The sequence below is a fragment of the Monodelphis domestica genome, chromosome 1 (genome assembly GCF_027887165.1).
Source record: "Monodelphis domestica isolate mMonDom1 chromosome 1, mMonDom1.pri, whole genome shotgun sequence".
Taxonomy (NCBI): domain Eukaryota; kingdom Metazoa; phylum Chordata; class Mammalia; order Didelphimorphia; family Didelphidae; genus Monodelphis; species Monodelphis domestica.
Window position 1 is genome coordinate 696330097 of NC_077227.1, and position 16543 is coordinate 696346639.

Consider the following 16543-nt stretch of genomic DNA (forward strand, 5'->3'; position numbering starts at 1 on the left):
GCTGCCTCTATGATGCCATCTTGACTCTGTCCCCCTTTAGTTTAGGAAAATCTCCATTTTTCACGAATTTAGTAATTTTATTGGTTAATATGCTTAGGTAAGAAATTGCTAAACTGTAACAGTAATACTTTATATCTCTAACATTCTGAATCTCATTATGAATGAAGTGTCTTGGAAAAAATGCTATCTAAATATTAATGGTCTAGTGTTGGCATTAGCCAACTATAACCTGCAAACCAAATACAATAAAACTTTTTTTTTTAAGTGTAAACCATTCTCAGAGCTTGGTAACAGTAGAAAAAGAGGTGGTCAATCCTTAGACAGTAGTTTGCTGACCCCTGGTCTAGTGTTTAAATGTTTTCATGGTTCAGTTGGTAAATCTTATTCTAAATTTAGTCTTAAGATATTAAGTTTTGTTATAAACTTTAGGTAATAGGAAACATTTTTAAAGTGCCTATTATATGCCAAACACTGCTAAGTACTAGGGACACAAATTAGAAAAAGAAAAACTGCCTTCAAGGAGCTTATCCTCTAAAGACCGAAATTCTGAGTTTAGGATAAAGGTAGGGAAGTTACATTTTACAAGGCATGGTGGAGTTCGGGCTAAGGTGTACATTTGGTGAGAGTCTGTTAGTCTAAGTGATGTATATACAAAAGCTGAGAAAAATCACCCAGGATGATGAATTTATTGGTAAAGAAGTTATGTCATCATATATCATCAACTTTGATTCATTTCTCCCTTGAGATCACTATTTTCAACATAGATATATAATTCTTGAGCTATTTCTTAGTGCAATTATAAAAATTTTAAAAGCATAATATATACACACAGGGAACTAGAACCATCAGACCATCGACAAAGCCTTGAATGTTCAGTTAACATTTATTAATCACCTACTACATGGCAAGCACTGCTATGTGTTGGGGATAAAAAAAAGGTGAAAGACAGTTCTTGACCTCAGAGAGCTTATAATCTAATGAGGTAGACCCCCCCAAAAGCAAACAAATATGTATAAAGAAGCAAGGTACAGGATAAATTAATTAAATAAATTTAAAATTAATTAAAAGAGAAAAGGCACTAGAATTAAGTGAGGGTAGGAAAGACTAGAATGTTAGTTTTTAGTTGGGATTTTCATGAATCTGTGGAAAGCAGAAGGCAGAGATGAAGGAAAACATTCCAATGCCAGGCATGGGGGACAGCCAGCCAGAGAAAATGCCCAGAGCCAAGAGATGGAGTGTCTAGTTTGAAGAACCACTAGGAGGCCAGTGTCTCTGGATTGAAGAGTGTAGGGGGAGGTTAAGGTATGAGAAGATTGGAAGGTATATAGGGGAGGCACATTAGGTTATGGAGGGCTTTGAATGCCAAACATTTTGAATTTTATCCTTGAAGTCATAGGGGATCACTGGGGGTGACATGGATAGATTTCAAGTTTCAGGAAAATCACTTTGGCAGCTGAATGAAGAATTTTCTCAAATGAGGAGAGACTGACCAATAAGCAGCCTGTTAAAATAGTAAAGGTACAATAAGGTGATGAAGTCCTGACATGGGGTGGGGATGGGGATTGACATGTCAGAGGAGAGAAAGAGGAAACAGTTTAGATGGGGAGGGGGTGGGGTTGGCAGTTGAGAGTTAGGAATCCAGAATGATGACTCCTAGATTTTAAGCCTGTGAGTTTGGAAAAATGGTGTGGTCCTTAACAATAGGGAAGCTGGGGGTTGGGGAGAGTTTAGGGGAAAAGAAAATTTAGTTCTGTTTTAGACATGAGTAAATTTAAGATATGTGAGGTATCTGAAAATGAGAGGATCAGCAGAGAAGGGTAAATAAAGGGTAAGCAGTATATAAAGTTTAGCTGCTGCTACTTCTACTCCTACTATTATAATAATGACCCAGACTGAGGCTTTTCAGGACACCGTAGTGATCTGATTAGGGGGCCAATGGCCCAAGAAAAGAGCACAGTGTAGATTGAACTAATTTGCCAGGGAGAAAATTTACAAGGCAGAGAAAAGAGGAGAGAATGACTAGTGCTGAGGGATGACCTGGGAAAGGATCAAGGGGTTTGAGGGATTGGAAGCCCTGATGTGGACACAAACCTGTCTTTGGAAGGCTGAGTGAGGCAGAGGGAAAACTAAGAGTGTGATCATATAAGGAAATTTCAATTCATTAACATAGAAGTGCTGCATTTCTGAGTTACAGCAAGATCAGGAGCCACAAGCATCTTTTTGCACAACTTAGGTGGAGTGGAAGAATAGGTCACAGGAAGTGAATAGGGTATTTATGGGAGTATATGTGTCAAGAGTCCTCTCTTATTGGGGCTGGACTTTAAGGAGAAAGTAAATTGTAAGGCAGGTCCTGAACATGTTGAGGAAGTAGGGAGAGTATCCTGGAAATCTGTAGACAGCAGCTAGCAGGATTCTGACTGCGTGAAAGATATGGATTGTATGAGCCTCAGAAAAGGAGAGGTGGAATTAGAGGGAGAATCTGAACATCGAAATGGGGAACAAAAGGATATTCCAACTCAATCACTGAGTCAGGAGGAATGGATTAAGTTACAATCAGAACTGGAAAGGGTAAATTTGTGCCCATGGAACAGGCATTCCACAGGGCACTTTAAATTGATGCTTTGGAGTTGATTCGTAAGAGAGGGTGGAATCCTTTTAATTTTTACACTGTATTACTTTCCAGTAAACCCTCTCTTTTCCTAAACCCACATTTTCCTTATAACATAAAAACAGGTAAAACACCTGGCAGAGACCACCTCTGACAGTGTATGCATAATCTAATTCTATGGTCATTGTTCCCCTTTTGGAAGAAAAATATGTTTGATCTGAAACTGAGACTTGTCACTTTATTTCATCAGAGTACAGGTGCTCTTTTAATGTTATTTTCACCTACATATTCTAGTGAGTGTACAGGTTGTTCTTGGAGATTTTTTGCCCCTCTACATCAATCTATACAAATCCTCCCATCAATTTCCAAATCCTTCTTATATTTACATTACTTTTATATATCTGGGTTTCTTCAGCCATTTCCCACTCATTGAGGAATATGCATTGTTTTTTGCTGCATGAAATTTGCAGGCCTTTCTTTAGTCCTGAATAGAAAAGATATTTGCTGTATTCCATTAGCTATGCCTTCTAGATGTTCAGTCTTATATTATGTATAAATTGGACCCTATCATCCCCTTGCTTAAGAAGCACCCCATTACCTTTAGTATAAACTTTAGTATAAAACTCCTCTGTTTGGCATTTTTAAGCAATATGTCTCAGACTTTAGCCCCCTTGTCTACTCTGTCTATTATCCTTTCAAACTGACTTATGTTAGCAGTTTCATCTTCTGCCTTCTTGCCTTTGTACAAGGCATCTCCCATACTTTAGAATGCTCTTCCTTTTGGAACCCCTGGCATCCTTGAAGGTGATGCATGAACTGAATCTTGAAAAAAACCTTTTCTTTTCCTAGTTGTTAGTGTCCCCTCACCCCCAGTCAGAATATTTATTTTGTATGCATTTTGTATTTATATTTATTTGATAAATATTTGTATTTGAGAAGTAAACTTCTCAAAGGGAGAAACTTCTACTTTTATATCTCTATGCCTAGTATCTATCCAGGTACTTATTGCTAGGACACCTCATGGCTACTTAATAAATCCTTGTTGAATGAATGATTAAAAGGGACAGAAATTTAAAACCAGAAATTTAATTCCAGTTGGTCTTCTTGGTTGTACATGTTCTTTGAGTCAGATCACTGTCTCCTTGGGTAGAAAGCAGCTTGAAATGTTTGGGGGAAGAGTATTCTATCCAGAGATTATGAGGATAATGAATTTCTTTAAACAAACACTCAAATAACCACCACCTTCAAAACAATTAGCATGAGAAGCTATCCTTATTACATCTTTGTTGCTTTTGCTCAAGTCATTTTTGGAGCTCTCAACTTGGACTTAACTTTTACTATTTCTATATAATTCAATGCCTTTTCTAATGTCATTGCCTAACTTTGAATAATCTACTTTATATCTGCCATGATAGCTATGAATTTTCATTCTGACACTGTATTAATTGGCTTTGTGTTGGGAGTTGTGAATTTTTGTCAAGTGTGTTTTTCATGGACACTTTTTCATGCATTGTGGTGAGTATATGCCTTTTCTAGGAGGCATATAGTATATATGTACTAAAACTTATTCTAATAACAAAACTGGCTTATCGCTTCTAATAGCTCCTTTTTAAAGCATTTCAATTATGATTCTTGAGTTGTGAAGTTAGCCTATCCTAGGCATTTAAATGTAGTTCAAAGTAACTTGTTTAAAAGCCAACTAAACCTTGGTGCAGCTTGTTAGGAGAGTACCTTGCCTGCTGTATATCTCCCCCCCCCCCCCCCCCCCCGTTTAGATCACCAGCCAACCGAAATCACAGCTGCATGCCTCCTGTGGAGGGAGAATTGGGTTAAATATAGCCTGCCATGTTGCTATAGTGAAAGCTGACACTCTACCACTTGCAGGTTGTGTGTAGTCAGAAAATATATTACACTAAATTCATCTTGTGTAGTTATGGTGACTCTTGACATAAGAATAGCTGTTTTGGCATTGCATCTACCTAATAAGCAAAATAGCCTTATCTAAAGAAATGTGTATTGTGCTCTTCCCTTAATAACTCAGTAACATGAACACTGGGAGATTGTCATTAGTGGAAATGTACGTTGTGGGAATCATACAACTCATAGAATGTTAGAGCTATAAGAGGCACTATAGATAATTCTTTCATTTCCTGGAAGAGAAAGTAAGGCCCATAGAAGAAGAATGAACCATTAATAAAAAGCATTTGTCACATTTAATCAAATAGCAGGACTTACTATTCTGTAAGTAGCTTTTAGTGAAATTGCAAAGTTTACCTTTCACTAAATCATTTATATAGAACATCAAATGATAATCTGTTGAATATTACAGTGGCATAAGGAATTCAGGACCTGCATCAATATGGCTGTCTAATGAGAAGGTGATGTCTCTTATAAAGCAGGAGGTTCCATATAGCAGAAAAAGAAATAATTTGGAATCAAAAGACTTGAATTTGAATTCCAACTGCTACTTACAACTTGTATGATGTGGGCAAGTCATTTTAACATTTGGGGCTTTAGTTTCCTCATCACTAAATTAGGCAATTATATTAAATGATCTCTGTTTTTTTTCTACATCTGAATCTACTATGATTGCATGATTGCTATTTTAAAAAATATCTTGATTTGCTGTTGATCTGTTTGTTCTGAGTATATTATTTTTACCTCTCTGTAAACAGACAAAAATCTTTGAATCTTCTCATAAGGTCTCAACCTACTCCTGTATTCTTTGAATATTACCTGAAAGCGTTGAAAGAGTAGACATAGCAGTGAAACAACTACAGAACTGTGTACTCCCAATTTAGGGATCCATCTTCCCACTTGGAGATTTGCAGCACCTTTCCTCCTTACCCAAACATTGTCAGGCAGAAAAGAAAAATTGCCCTTCCTGGTTAGTGCCTTTTGAATATATTTTCATTGCCAGCTTAGCAGCAAATTAAAATGCTCATCTTTGTCATATGAGAAGCAGATCAGAAATAATACCTGTGCATTCTCAGAGTGATAGGATTGGACCCCTCCATTACACTCATCATACCTTTTGGAATACATCATGATGGGGGAAGTAGGCTCCCCCAGGTTTTTCTGTATGGAGATTATATCAGCCAAACCTCTGTGCATACTGTGCTTGGTCATTCCTCATTACATAAATAAGACTCACAAATTAAAACTTGCAGTACACTAATCAAGGAGATAAAATAACACACATGAAACATAGAACAATTAAGTACTTAAGGGAGATATCTTCAAGGGGAGAGGAGGAACCAGCAAAATGTAGCCTGAATTTTAACCCAGCCTATAAAAACATTCATTAACCCATGGACTGTTCATCGGCCACAGTTCCATGGGCCATAGTTTGCTCATCCCTGGATTGGAGGAACACATTTTAAAATTTCTAATAGGAAAAGATATTCCAGAAGCTCTGCAAAGGCTTTCTCCTAAGGCAATGGTTTTAATCTGGAATCAATGACTTGATTTCAGGGAGTCCATGAACTTGGTTGGAGAAAAATAAAATTACATTGAAAGTAAATTTCACATATTGAAGTACCATAATGGAAATCCCCTTTCAGATAAACATTTTTTTTCCTAATTATCCCTTGGTTCCCTGTGTTGCTCCCCTCCCTACTACTATTTATTTACTTGGGAATAGAATTTGAGAGTAAGTGGTTTAAGGAATGCCCACTCTTCTGCACATTTCCATTTTTCAAAAAATTCTAGGCCATAGGATATTTTTGCACTGGGGTTACAGATAGATAAACTGCTGTTGTCAAGGATCTCAAGTTCAGATACAGGATAAGATAGAATGCCCAGAAGTCCTGGTTTTGATGGACACAGAGATACCTTAAAGGGATGCAATATCAGGTCAGATGTAAGTACTTAGGAGTCTGGAATATGTAGTGGCCATATAAACTTATTTGCTCATCCAAGTGGTGAATAGTCAGTCAAATGGGGGAAAGAGGATTGTAAGGAAAATTGGGAGTGAAGGACACCTCTACCATGGGAACAGGGAACAACTCTTCTACCCTAAATTGTGCCTGCCATATTTTCTATAGACAAATGTTACTGAGTTGAGACTTTGTGAAGAGGAACAAAGATATCTATAATAATACTACAGATATAAAAGAATGCTATATACCAACAAGATAGGAGACTAGATACTTTGCATTTTATGACCTCCCAAACCTCTGTGAAAGAATTATTCCCAAGAGAGAAAACAATTTCATCTTCTTACATGAAGTAAGATACTAATAACCCTATCAAGAATGAGTTAACAGAAAAGAAAGCTAATTTCTAATGTGTCGTCCACTCAGCCCTCCCTTCTCTATCAGCAATCATTCTGTGACAGGATGACACAAGGCAGCCCATACAGTGTTGCAACAGGATTTATTTCTTTTCCCTCCCACTTGGAAAACCAAAAAGCAAAAGTTTGCCCTGGCTAGGACCACAGCGTGGTAGTTGCCACAACACTGAGGAACAGAAGGAGCCTGGGGCAGGATGCCAGCATTTGTAGTTCCACCAGGCCTGCAGTAAAAAGAATTGATTTTCAGCTGTTGTCATCGCTAGCCCCTCAGAACACTGTCCAGTAAAATGTGAATTGCCCAGCAAGGGAGAAAAGAAAGACAGCTTTGAAGTAAAGACCCTAGGGAACTGCAATTAAAAGAGAAAGAGTCAGAAAGTAAGAAATAGGGGGGGAAATATCTGGAAGCTATCTCCTCATCTGTTATTGATATTATTCTCCCTGTTGGTGTGTGTCTGCTTATGCTCAAGAATTTTTGTAAAAAGACCAAAGTTCTCAGGAGCAATAAAACTGTTGACCTTGAGTTCAAGCAGATAAACCAACAGAGGAAAATATCAAAAATAGAAGGGAAGATGGTCTCCAGATCATCAAAATGAGTCCAGACATATATGAATAAATATTACAAGACAGAAGAGAAAGAATCAACAACTGATGAGGCAGAGGGTCTTACGGATTCTCAAGAGAACATGATGCCACAGTGGGATGATCCCAAATGATTTAAGAGGAAATAATAATGGTAAAAGCCAAATTTATGGTTTATACAGCAGAAATAACTGAAAGAATAGAAAAACTTGAGTCCATAATGGCAAACCTCACCAAAGAAAGAAAGAAAACAACTGATTGGAAATGCAAATACACAGAAATAAAGGGCAAGGGGGCAGTTAGGTGGCTTAGTAGATTGAGAACCAGGCCTAGAAATGGGGAGGTCCTGGGTTCAAATTTGGCCTCAGACACTTTCTGGCTATGTGACTCTGGCCAAGTCACTTAATTCCTATTGCCCAGTCCTTAGCTCTTCTGTCTTAGAACCAGTGCACAATGTTAGTTCTCAGACAGAAGGCAAGGATTAAAAAAGAAAGAAAGAAAGGAAGGAAGGAAGGAAGGAAGGAAGGAAGGAAGGAAGGAAGAAAGAACCATCTGAGAAAAAAGGATGCAAAAAGCAGGATTGTTAAAAGAAAACATGATCTCCACTTAATTGGTCTCCAAGAGAGAGTGTGGAGAAACAATTTAAGAATTACGAGTTTCATTAAAAAATTATGACAAGTCAAACCCAAACACCATAATGCTAGAAATAATATAAAAAAAATTTCCAGAACTTCTGAACACAGAAAACATAAGTACCAATCAAAAGAATCCACAGATTTCCTCCAGAAAATTAACTTGTGCTGCAAACTTTAAGACACATAGTTATTAAATTGAATAATTCTAGTGACAAACAGCAAATTCTGCAAGAAACCAGGAGAGAGACTTTCACATATAAAGGAAAGGAAATTTGAATAACATGCAACTATTCTATGACTATCAAAAACTGTAGGAAGTGATGAAATAACGTATTCCAAAAATCAAAGGAACTCAAGACACAAACTAGGGTGAAATACTCAGAAAATTTCAACTTAACAATGAAAACAGTGAACATTCAATAAAATAAAAGCATTTGAGGCATTCCTACAAATTAAACCATGCCTAACCAATTATTGGCTTTGCAAATATCCACAACAGAAATATAAGGAAAAGTAGATAAATTACTTTAGAAGAAACAAAGAAGGGAAGGAATGACTTCAAATAAAAAAATTTAAAAACACACCCTTGGTATTAACAAGTAAAAAACAGAAACATTAAAAGATTTCTTTCTAACTGTACACAAGGAACCTATGATGGTGGACAAACAGACCTGAAATCTCATGGACTAATAAATAAAACCTCTCACAACACCTACCTACAATGAATCAGTGTTTTGGGTTGGACTAAATTGGAAAATCAGAGGTCATATAAAATGATAGAGGAGAGGAGATGTGATGTATATTATACTCTAATCAAGTCATATGTTAACAATAAAAGAAAAAAGACTGCAGCCTCTCAGGAAGAAGATAGCTAATAGGAGGCAATGGAAGAGATTGAATTGAGGGGAAGAAAGGACAAAATCTTATGAGAGAGGCTTCTACTGAAGAATATCCCCATGGAGAAAGTGTCTTTATAATGGATATAATATACATGATTTGGTGCTTATAGAAACCATTCATCTTGCCATAAGAGATGAGGAATCAGAGTTCATGGAAGCAGTCTGCCACCCACCTTCCACATGAGTGGAAGGTCATGTATCCACGGAGGAGACTCCATGGAAAATGGCAGGGGGGATTATTATAGGAAGGTTAAAGTGTAGTACCGAACTGCAGAATCATGGACATAGGAAAATTCCTATCATGGAGCAATACTTTTGTCTTCTCTATCACCTGAATCACAGAAAAAGGGAGTAAAATCTATAAGGCAAATAATATAGAAGCAGTTTATAAGAACTCAAGTACTTTAGATCAGTTCTATAAATTTAGACAATAAATTTTAATTTGAGGCCATTTTAATGGATTACATTAAACCTCTAACCCTTGTACACACACACACGAGCATACACACAGATCCAGAAGTAATCATTTCTGATCTTCGTGACACCCTCAAAAGCTACTTATAAAACTAATTTTATAGAACTTGTATAGGGAAAGCTTAATGACTTGCCCAAGCTCAGAATTTCAAATGACTTTTTTCTCTCCACTGTGCTTTTCAGGGATTGGTTTCCCTTTCCCCTATTCTTTTTTCCTTGTTCTTTACTTAAAATTCATAATGCTCATTAGATTACATCTAGAATAGATAGTATGTGTATACTTGAGACACCCCTGGAGATAGTGTCCACTGAAGTTTTGAGTCTTCACCTTTAAAACGTATGACTTACCACCACAAAATATCTAAAGGCCATGAAAACAATGAATTGGCATTAAAAACATGTATAATAATAAAACGAAATGTTTTTAAATGTCCTTTGTTCTCTTTGTGCCTGCTCATAGTCTTTGCTTTATTGGAGACTGGGGAAAGGAGAAGGGAATAAGTATTGAGAGCCCACTGTGTGCCAGGCACCATACCAAGCACTTTTTACAAATATCTCATTTGATCCTGATTGCTGTCTATAGTTCCCTGTTCAATCAAGAACTTTTCTAGGAATTGTCGAACTTATCAAAAGGTTAAATGAAAAGCTGCTACCTCTAGAATAAAGAGTTAGCAGTGTATTAAAGGAAACTACGCTTGACTCTGCCTTATATATAGGATTATTTAGACTATTTTAACTTTTTATAGATAAGTATTTGTAAAGAGGAAATATAGAGTAGTAGACAGAAAATTGGCCTGGGAGTCAGAGACACCTAGTGTTAAATCCTGCTTCTAGCACTTATGTGTGTCTATGAACTTGAGTTCAAATTCTGTTTTACACATATATGTGTAAACTATATGACTTTTGGCAGGTTAAACTCTCAGCCTCAATTTACTCATCTATAAAATGGGAATAATAATAATTATCTTATGAGGATTAAATGAAGTAATATGTACAAAGCACTTTACAAACTCTACAAGTCTATATAAATATTAACTATTATGACCTCAGTGGCTTGAGGCTATACAAAAGGAATGGTGTATCTGCATTTGTGAAGGGTACTCTGACAAATCAAATTATGTCTAAACTACCACCAACCTCCTTGCCCCTGAAAAGTTTACTTATAGAATTCTTCAGGATATTTTAACTTTTAAATAATTTTATCTATCTAGAGGATTTAGTCTCCACATAAAGAAGGTGGGTTTTTTTGATGAATACAAAATCATTTGTAAATTTGACTTATAGCATATATTAGAATAATTTCAAACCACAATAATAATATTGTTTTAAGGTAGAAAAATATTTTTTATAAATAAGGAAAATCAATTGTTATTCCCTCTTCCCCCAAAAAAACGATCCAAAAAATGTATAGTGGGAAAAATACTGGACTTTGCAATCAGAAGAGACTCATCTTGGAATTCTCTTTGTGTGAGGGTGGACAAGTCAACGCTATATGAGTAAATTGTTGACAATGCCTCTAGTAGTTCTCTCACAGGGTTGTTGTGGATCAGATGCCTTAACATAGGTGAAGTGTTTTGTAAACCTTAAAGTAAATGTCAGTTCTCATATTTTATTATGATCTAGACACACAATCCAATGTATCATGGTCATCGATTCTTTTGAGGGCCCTGATGAGCAGGTATAGATAAATACCTACTACTAAAAATGCTAGAATAATCAAGATTCTTTATAAATAAAGGATGAAACCAATTTAAAATTAACTAAACATGAAATTCTTTTTAAGTTCTTCACCAGGCAAGGCATTATAGTAAATGACCATACTTCATGGTTTGTTCCATTCAGTAGCTATGTCTTCTTCTCTGACACAGACCATTTTATTTCTGACATGGAATACCAGCCATCAGGTTCAGCCAAGAAATGGATTCAACACAGTCAGCTATCATATCCAACTCCTTTCTGGAGAACCTAGAAGGGTGAGTGTTTATTAAACTACTTCAGTTTTTGTGTGCACAAATCTGGTAATTGCATGCGCAAATCAGGTAGTTAAGCATGCAATTACCTGATTTGCATGCGCAGAAGTGAGGGTGTGCATGTACAATAAAAAGTATACCTTTTTGTAGTTGTATCCATCATAATGATAGCTAAATTTTGACTGACACACTTAGCTTCTAAAACTAACCACATTAAAACTCTTAGTCTCTTAAATCATAATGAGAGTGTGAACTAAAAGCAAACACTTGCTATGATTTATTAAACTAAGCTGAGAGAGATGCAAGTAGCATTTGTTGTTGTTGTTGAGGGCTTAGGATAAAAATTCTCAAGGTGTATCAGGTTAGAGCCAGGGCATTGGACTGAGAAGAAATATAGTTCTGAAACTGAGTTGCAGCACCTATGACTTTTTCTTGTGGTTGTTTGATCTATAGCTTGAACACCTGAGCTTCATCTGTAAAATTTAAAGATGAGATTCAATCTATCTCTTGATGTCCCTTGAAGTTTTAACTTCCTCTGAGAGCTAGTCTAGGCTGTCAGGTAACTACGATTTTGTTGAAGTGTGGCATTATAAAATAAGAATGATGCAAGGAACATGATTATAAGCAATTACACTTTCACCTTTTCAGAAGATAGCTTTGCTCTCTATTTGACCTGTTGGCAACTTTTCTGAAATGGGCAAACCCAAACCCTTGAAGCAATGTCCTGTATGTTCATTTCTAACCAGAAAGTTTTTCTGGTAGTGATTAAAGTCCTTTTAGTAGAATAGATAATTAGAACCCCTTTTAATAAATAAGGAAACAGGGGGCAGCAGGGTGGCTCAGTGGATTGAGAGTCAGGCCTAGAGATGGGAGTTCCTAGGTTCAAATGTGGCCTCAGACACTTCCCAGCTGTGTGACCCTGAGCAAGTCACTTGACCCCCATTGCCTAGCCCTAACTACTCTTATGCCTTGGAGCCAATACACAGTATTAACTCCAAGATGGAAGGTAAGGGTTAAAAAAAAAACCAAAATAAATAAATTAATTAGTGAATAAGGAAACCAGTCCAACAACCTCAAGTGACTTGCCCAAGGTCACACAGTGAGTTAATTTTAGTGGAACTGAATCTAAAATATAGGTCTTTTGATTTCCAGACCATTGTTCTTTCCACCTAGCATACTACTTTTAATCTTTGAATTCCATTTCTTTTTTTTATTATGTTATTTATTTTTGGAAATCATTGTACAGAAAAATCTGTACAAATCAGGCTAAAGTTGTACCCTCCTTTATGAATAATCTTTATGTGCTATTTAAATATTTCCTTTGACATATGTTCACATTTTGTATTTATTTGGTTTTTTTTTTTAACCCTTACCTTCTGTCTTAGAATCATACTATGTATTTATTGGTTCCAAGGTAGAAGAGCAGTAAGGGCTAGGCAATGGGGGTTAAGTGACTTGCCCAGGGTCACACCGCTAGAAAATGTCTGAGGCCAGATTTGAACCTGAGTCACCCAACTGCCTCCTGTATTTATTTTTGTTAAATGTCATTGTCAACTGAAATTTTGTCCAAATTCAGCCTTGCTATTATATTTTCTTATATCACAAACTTAACTATTTTCTTTTTAAACCAATGTTAAAAGCTTGCTTTTCACAAGAAGAATGATCACTGTGAGATTTAAAATGGTTGAGGTTTTAAACTGTAGTGGTTAAAATAGTGGAAGATATAAATTGTGATAGATATAAGAGAGAGTGAGTAAGTTTGACTGCAGAAATATGTTTCACTGCAGTGTCTTGGGTTTAAAATCAAATATAAGGTGGTCAACCGGGGAAATATTCCCAATTATTTAAATACCCAAGTCAATTGGGTTTTATAGAGATTTTAATTAACAATACAATGAGTAATCAAAGAAAGAGAGAGAGAGTAAAAAAGGAATAAGTATGAAGGGCCTCAAAGCCAATATGGCCTAGACCTGAGTCTTAAAAGAGAAATCAGTCAGTTTTTTATAACTCACCATAAGATTTGTCTAAGTAAGGATTTCTAATGACACCAGGCCAGCAGCATCTCAGCTGTTTTCACCAGCTCCCTCCTCCATCTGAATGTTTCAGAATCAGTTTCCTCAGAATAAGTTTCTCCAATCTGAATGTTTCAGAATCACTTCCCAGCTCTTCCCTGAGCTCTTATTTTTAAGCGCAAAATCTTCTCTGTCACCTCCCCTAAGTCCTTACATCTACCAATCACTGTAGATGTTTCTAAAGGACCGCCCACTTTGAATTCACAGCTGAGTAGTTTTAATCTCTTTAGTAAGTCAGGAAAAAAATGCTGCTGTGTCGACAAATTTCATTAGAAAAAACCTCTGAATAAGTTATCACCCTTTTAGGTTTAAGTAGTTTACAAGTTGCCCCACCTTTATAGGTACTTAGTATCGCATTGTATCAATTCTAAAACAGTCATGACTCAAAGAACTTCCTGTCCCTTCCATAAGCATGGATCAAAGTACTTTTCATTGTTCTCAAGGAGCTCTCTGTCCTAAAGCAGTCCTAAGTAGGGTGGAGTAGGGATATTCCCAAGGCAAGGAGCCCCCACACTCAAGTAGAGTTCTCACCATCTGCTAGGGAATTTTTTAAAGTAGAAGATTCCCCAATAGGGGAAACCCCTAACATTCACAAGTCTGAGAAATTTTGAGGTTTACATCACTTGATCTTCTCTTGCAGTAGCTAAATTAGCTAGGAAAACTCCCTGCTAGATTAGTTCTTTTAGGCAATAGCCTAATAATGGAAACGAAAGCAGAGGGAAAGTTTATTCCGTGCCTCTGATAACAAACAAGGCAGTAATAATAATTTTTGTCATGGTTGTATCTTGATTCCATACAATTTTCTTCTATCTCTACCTGTAGCAGCACCCTGAGCTATCTAATGACAGTCTTCTGGCAAGGATGTAGAAGGATCCTAAACCTTAAATTGAGAACAATTTTGTGTATGTGGTTAGCTAGAGATAGAGCAGGTCAGAGTCCAGACTACACCTATTTCCCCAGTGATTACTATGGGAATTTCTTAATACTTTAAGGTGAGAGAAACAAACTTCCACTGGTAAAAGGACTCCATTTTCCCCCTACCCTTCACTTTAGGAAGTAGTAATAGTAGTAGTAGTAATAATAGTAGTAGTCTCTCATTAACCGAGGATGACGATTGTCTTTGTGCATTTTCATCTATGGTGTATAGATGAATGTGCACAAAGAGACTTGTGCGTGAAGGAGATTTAAGTGGAAAAGTCGATGCACAGAGACAGTCCCACTCTCTTGGCATTGGAAGCCTAGGTCCAATGGCACGAAAAGTCGTTACACCTGGCGACTTCCTCAGCTGCATTGGATGGCCGTGTTGTCTTTTGTGCTCCAACATGCCCTAAGCACTCCACTGTGCTTTGCTGCGTTGCCATCTCAGCAGTTGAACCTTCTTATTAGTTTCTTCGGTCTGTTCAGCTGAAGCAGTCTTCATATGCTGGGTGAGCAAAGCCTTAGTTCACCAGGGGTCTGCGACCCCAATGGCTACCCTCAGAAGGTTTAGCTGGCAGTGAAAAGGATATAAAGAAGCTTTGTCCTCCCATTCCTACTTTACTTAATTCTCTCTGTAATTTCCCAAGACCCTTTGAATTCTTACTAACTAGAATACAATAAAAATGGGTGAGGACTTGTTGCCATCTTTGAAAAGACCATTATTTACTAAGGTTTTAAGAGTTGTGTTCTATTCTGGTGAAAGGAGTACTTGTACTCGTGGTTCTTCCAAAGTACTGAAGTAAATAATTTTGGGGAAATAAGATCCTAAGTCAGCTAAATAGCAAGCTTGGCAGGAAACACAGAAATGTTAAGGACCAACCAAGCAAGGTCTATTCCTTCTTCACCTTATCTGCAGCATTTGACATTTGATCACTTTCAAAAATGTTCTTCTCCAGTTTTCTTAACATTATTCTTTGAGTTTCTTCCTACCTGCCTTGACTCTTTTTTTTTTTTTGCTAGATTACCCTCAGCCCTGGGTTTTCTGCAATCTGTGGCTTCATCCAATTCCTTGGGCTTAATTATATCAATGCTGATAATTCTCAGATCTATATATCAAACTTAGTCTTTCACCTGAGCTCTTGTACCATATCACTAAATTGCCTATTAGACATAAAATGTCTAAATGACTAGGTGCCAATATGTATCACAAACTCAGCATGTCCAAAACCAAACTCACTGTCTTTCCCCTAAAATCCTATTTCAGATCTTGTATCATTAGCCTACATTCAAAGTCTCATAATCATTCTTGACTCCTTATTCCCAGTCAGCTAGCAAATTTTATCATTTCTACCTTCACAAAATAGTTTACTTTCATCTCCTTTTCTCCACACACCCATAATCCTAGTTTGGCCTCTCATCACCTCACCGCAATCTTTGCAATGTCTTCATAATGTCTCCCTTAGTCCAGTCTCTTTCCTTTCAAAACAAATAGTTGCCAGAATTGATATTCCCAAAGCCCAGTTCTGACCATTGTAAAGAAAAGATTACAGCACAAGATGGCTTTTGCAAGAAAAAGCAAGAGATGGAATGTTGAATTGAACTGCCAGTCAACCAGAGGAAGAGAAGATTCCAAAGAGAATCTGTTCAGGAGGCAGTTAAGAAGCCAGCAGCTGTAACTGAGGCACCTCTTTCCTTGGGACTGTTGGGAAGAGGCTGGCAGACAGGCTTGCTCAGGATTCCTGATTATCTATTGATTGAGTACTAGGAAGATTGGGAACTTAGCTCTGAAGAACCTTATTAGTTTCATTATCCGTATCTCCCCATAGAAAATTAACCTTGTTTCCTAAACTTAACACGTTGGGAGAATCCTTCAATTGACAGGAAATCCTTAGAGATTAGAGAAACCTTATTCCCCTCTCACCTTCTCCATTTCCTTTATTTCCTTTAAGAATAAAACCCCTTTTAGTAAAGAGCTAGATTGTGAGACCAGTCCTTGAAACCCCCTTAAATCTTACCATTTAGAGGAAAGCCATTTGAAGTCAGCTGAGAGAGACAGGAAGTGGTGTGGGGGGAAGGAGTGCAAAACCCAGCCTT

General features: G+C 37.0%; 1 protein-coding gene across 4 annotated transcripts in view; it reads left to right on the plus strand.

Annotated features, from left to right (window-relative positions):
* NFATC3 (nuclear factor of activated T cells 3) overlaps positions 1 to 16543 on the plus strand; it is a 195647-nt gene that overhangs the window by 155163 nt on the left and 23941 nt on the right. The window contains exon 10 of one of the 4 annotated variants that reach the window (XM_007477224.3): positions 11358 to 11462. The exons of the other annotated variants lie outside the window; for them this stretch is intronic. Coding sequence (XP_007477286.2) covers positions 11358 to 11458 — 101 coding nt within the window. The 3' untranslated portion in view covers positions 11459 to 11462. The remainder of the gene's footprint in view (positions 1 to 11357; positions 11463 to 16543) is intronic. 4 annotated transcript variants of the gene reach the window in all.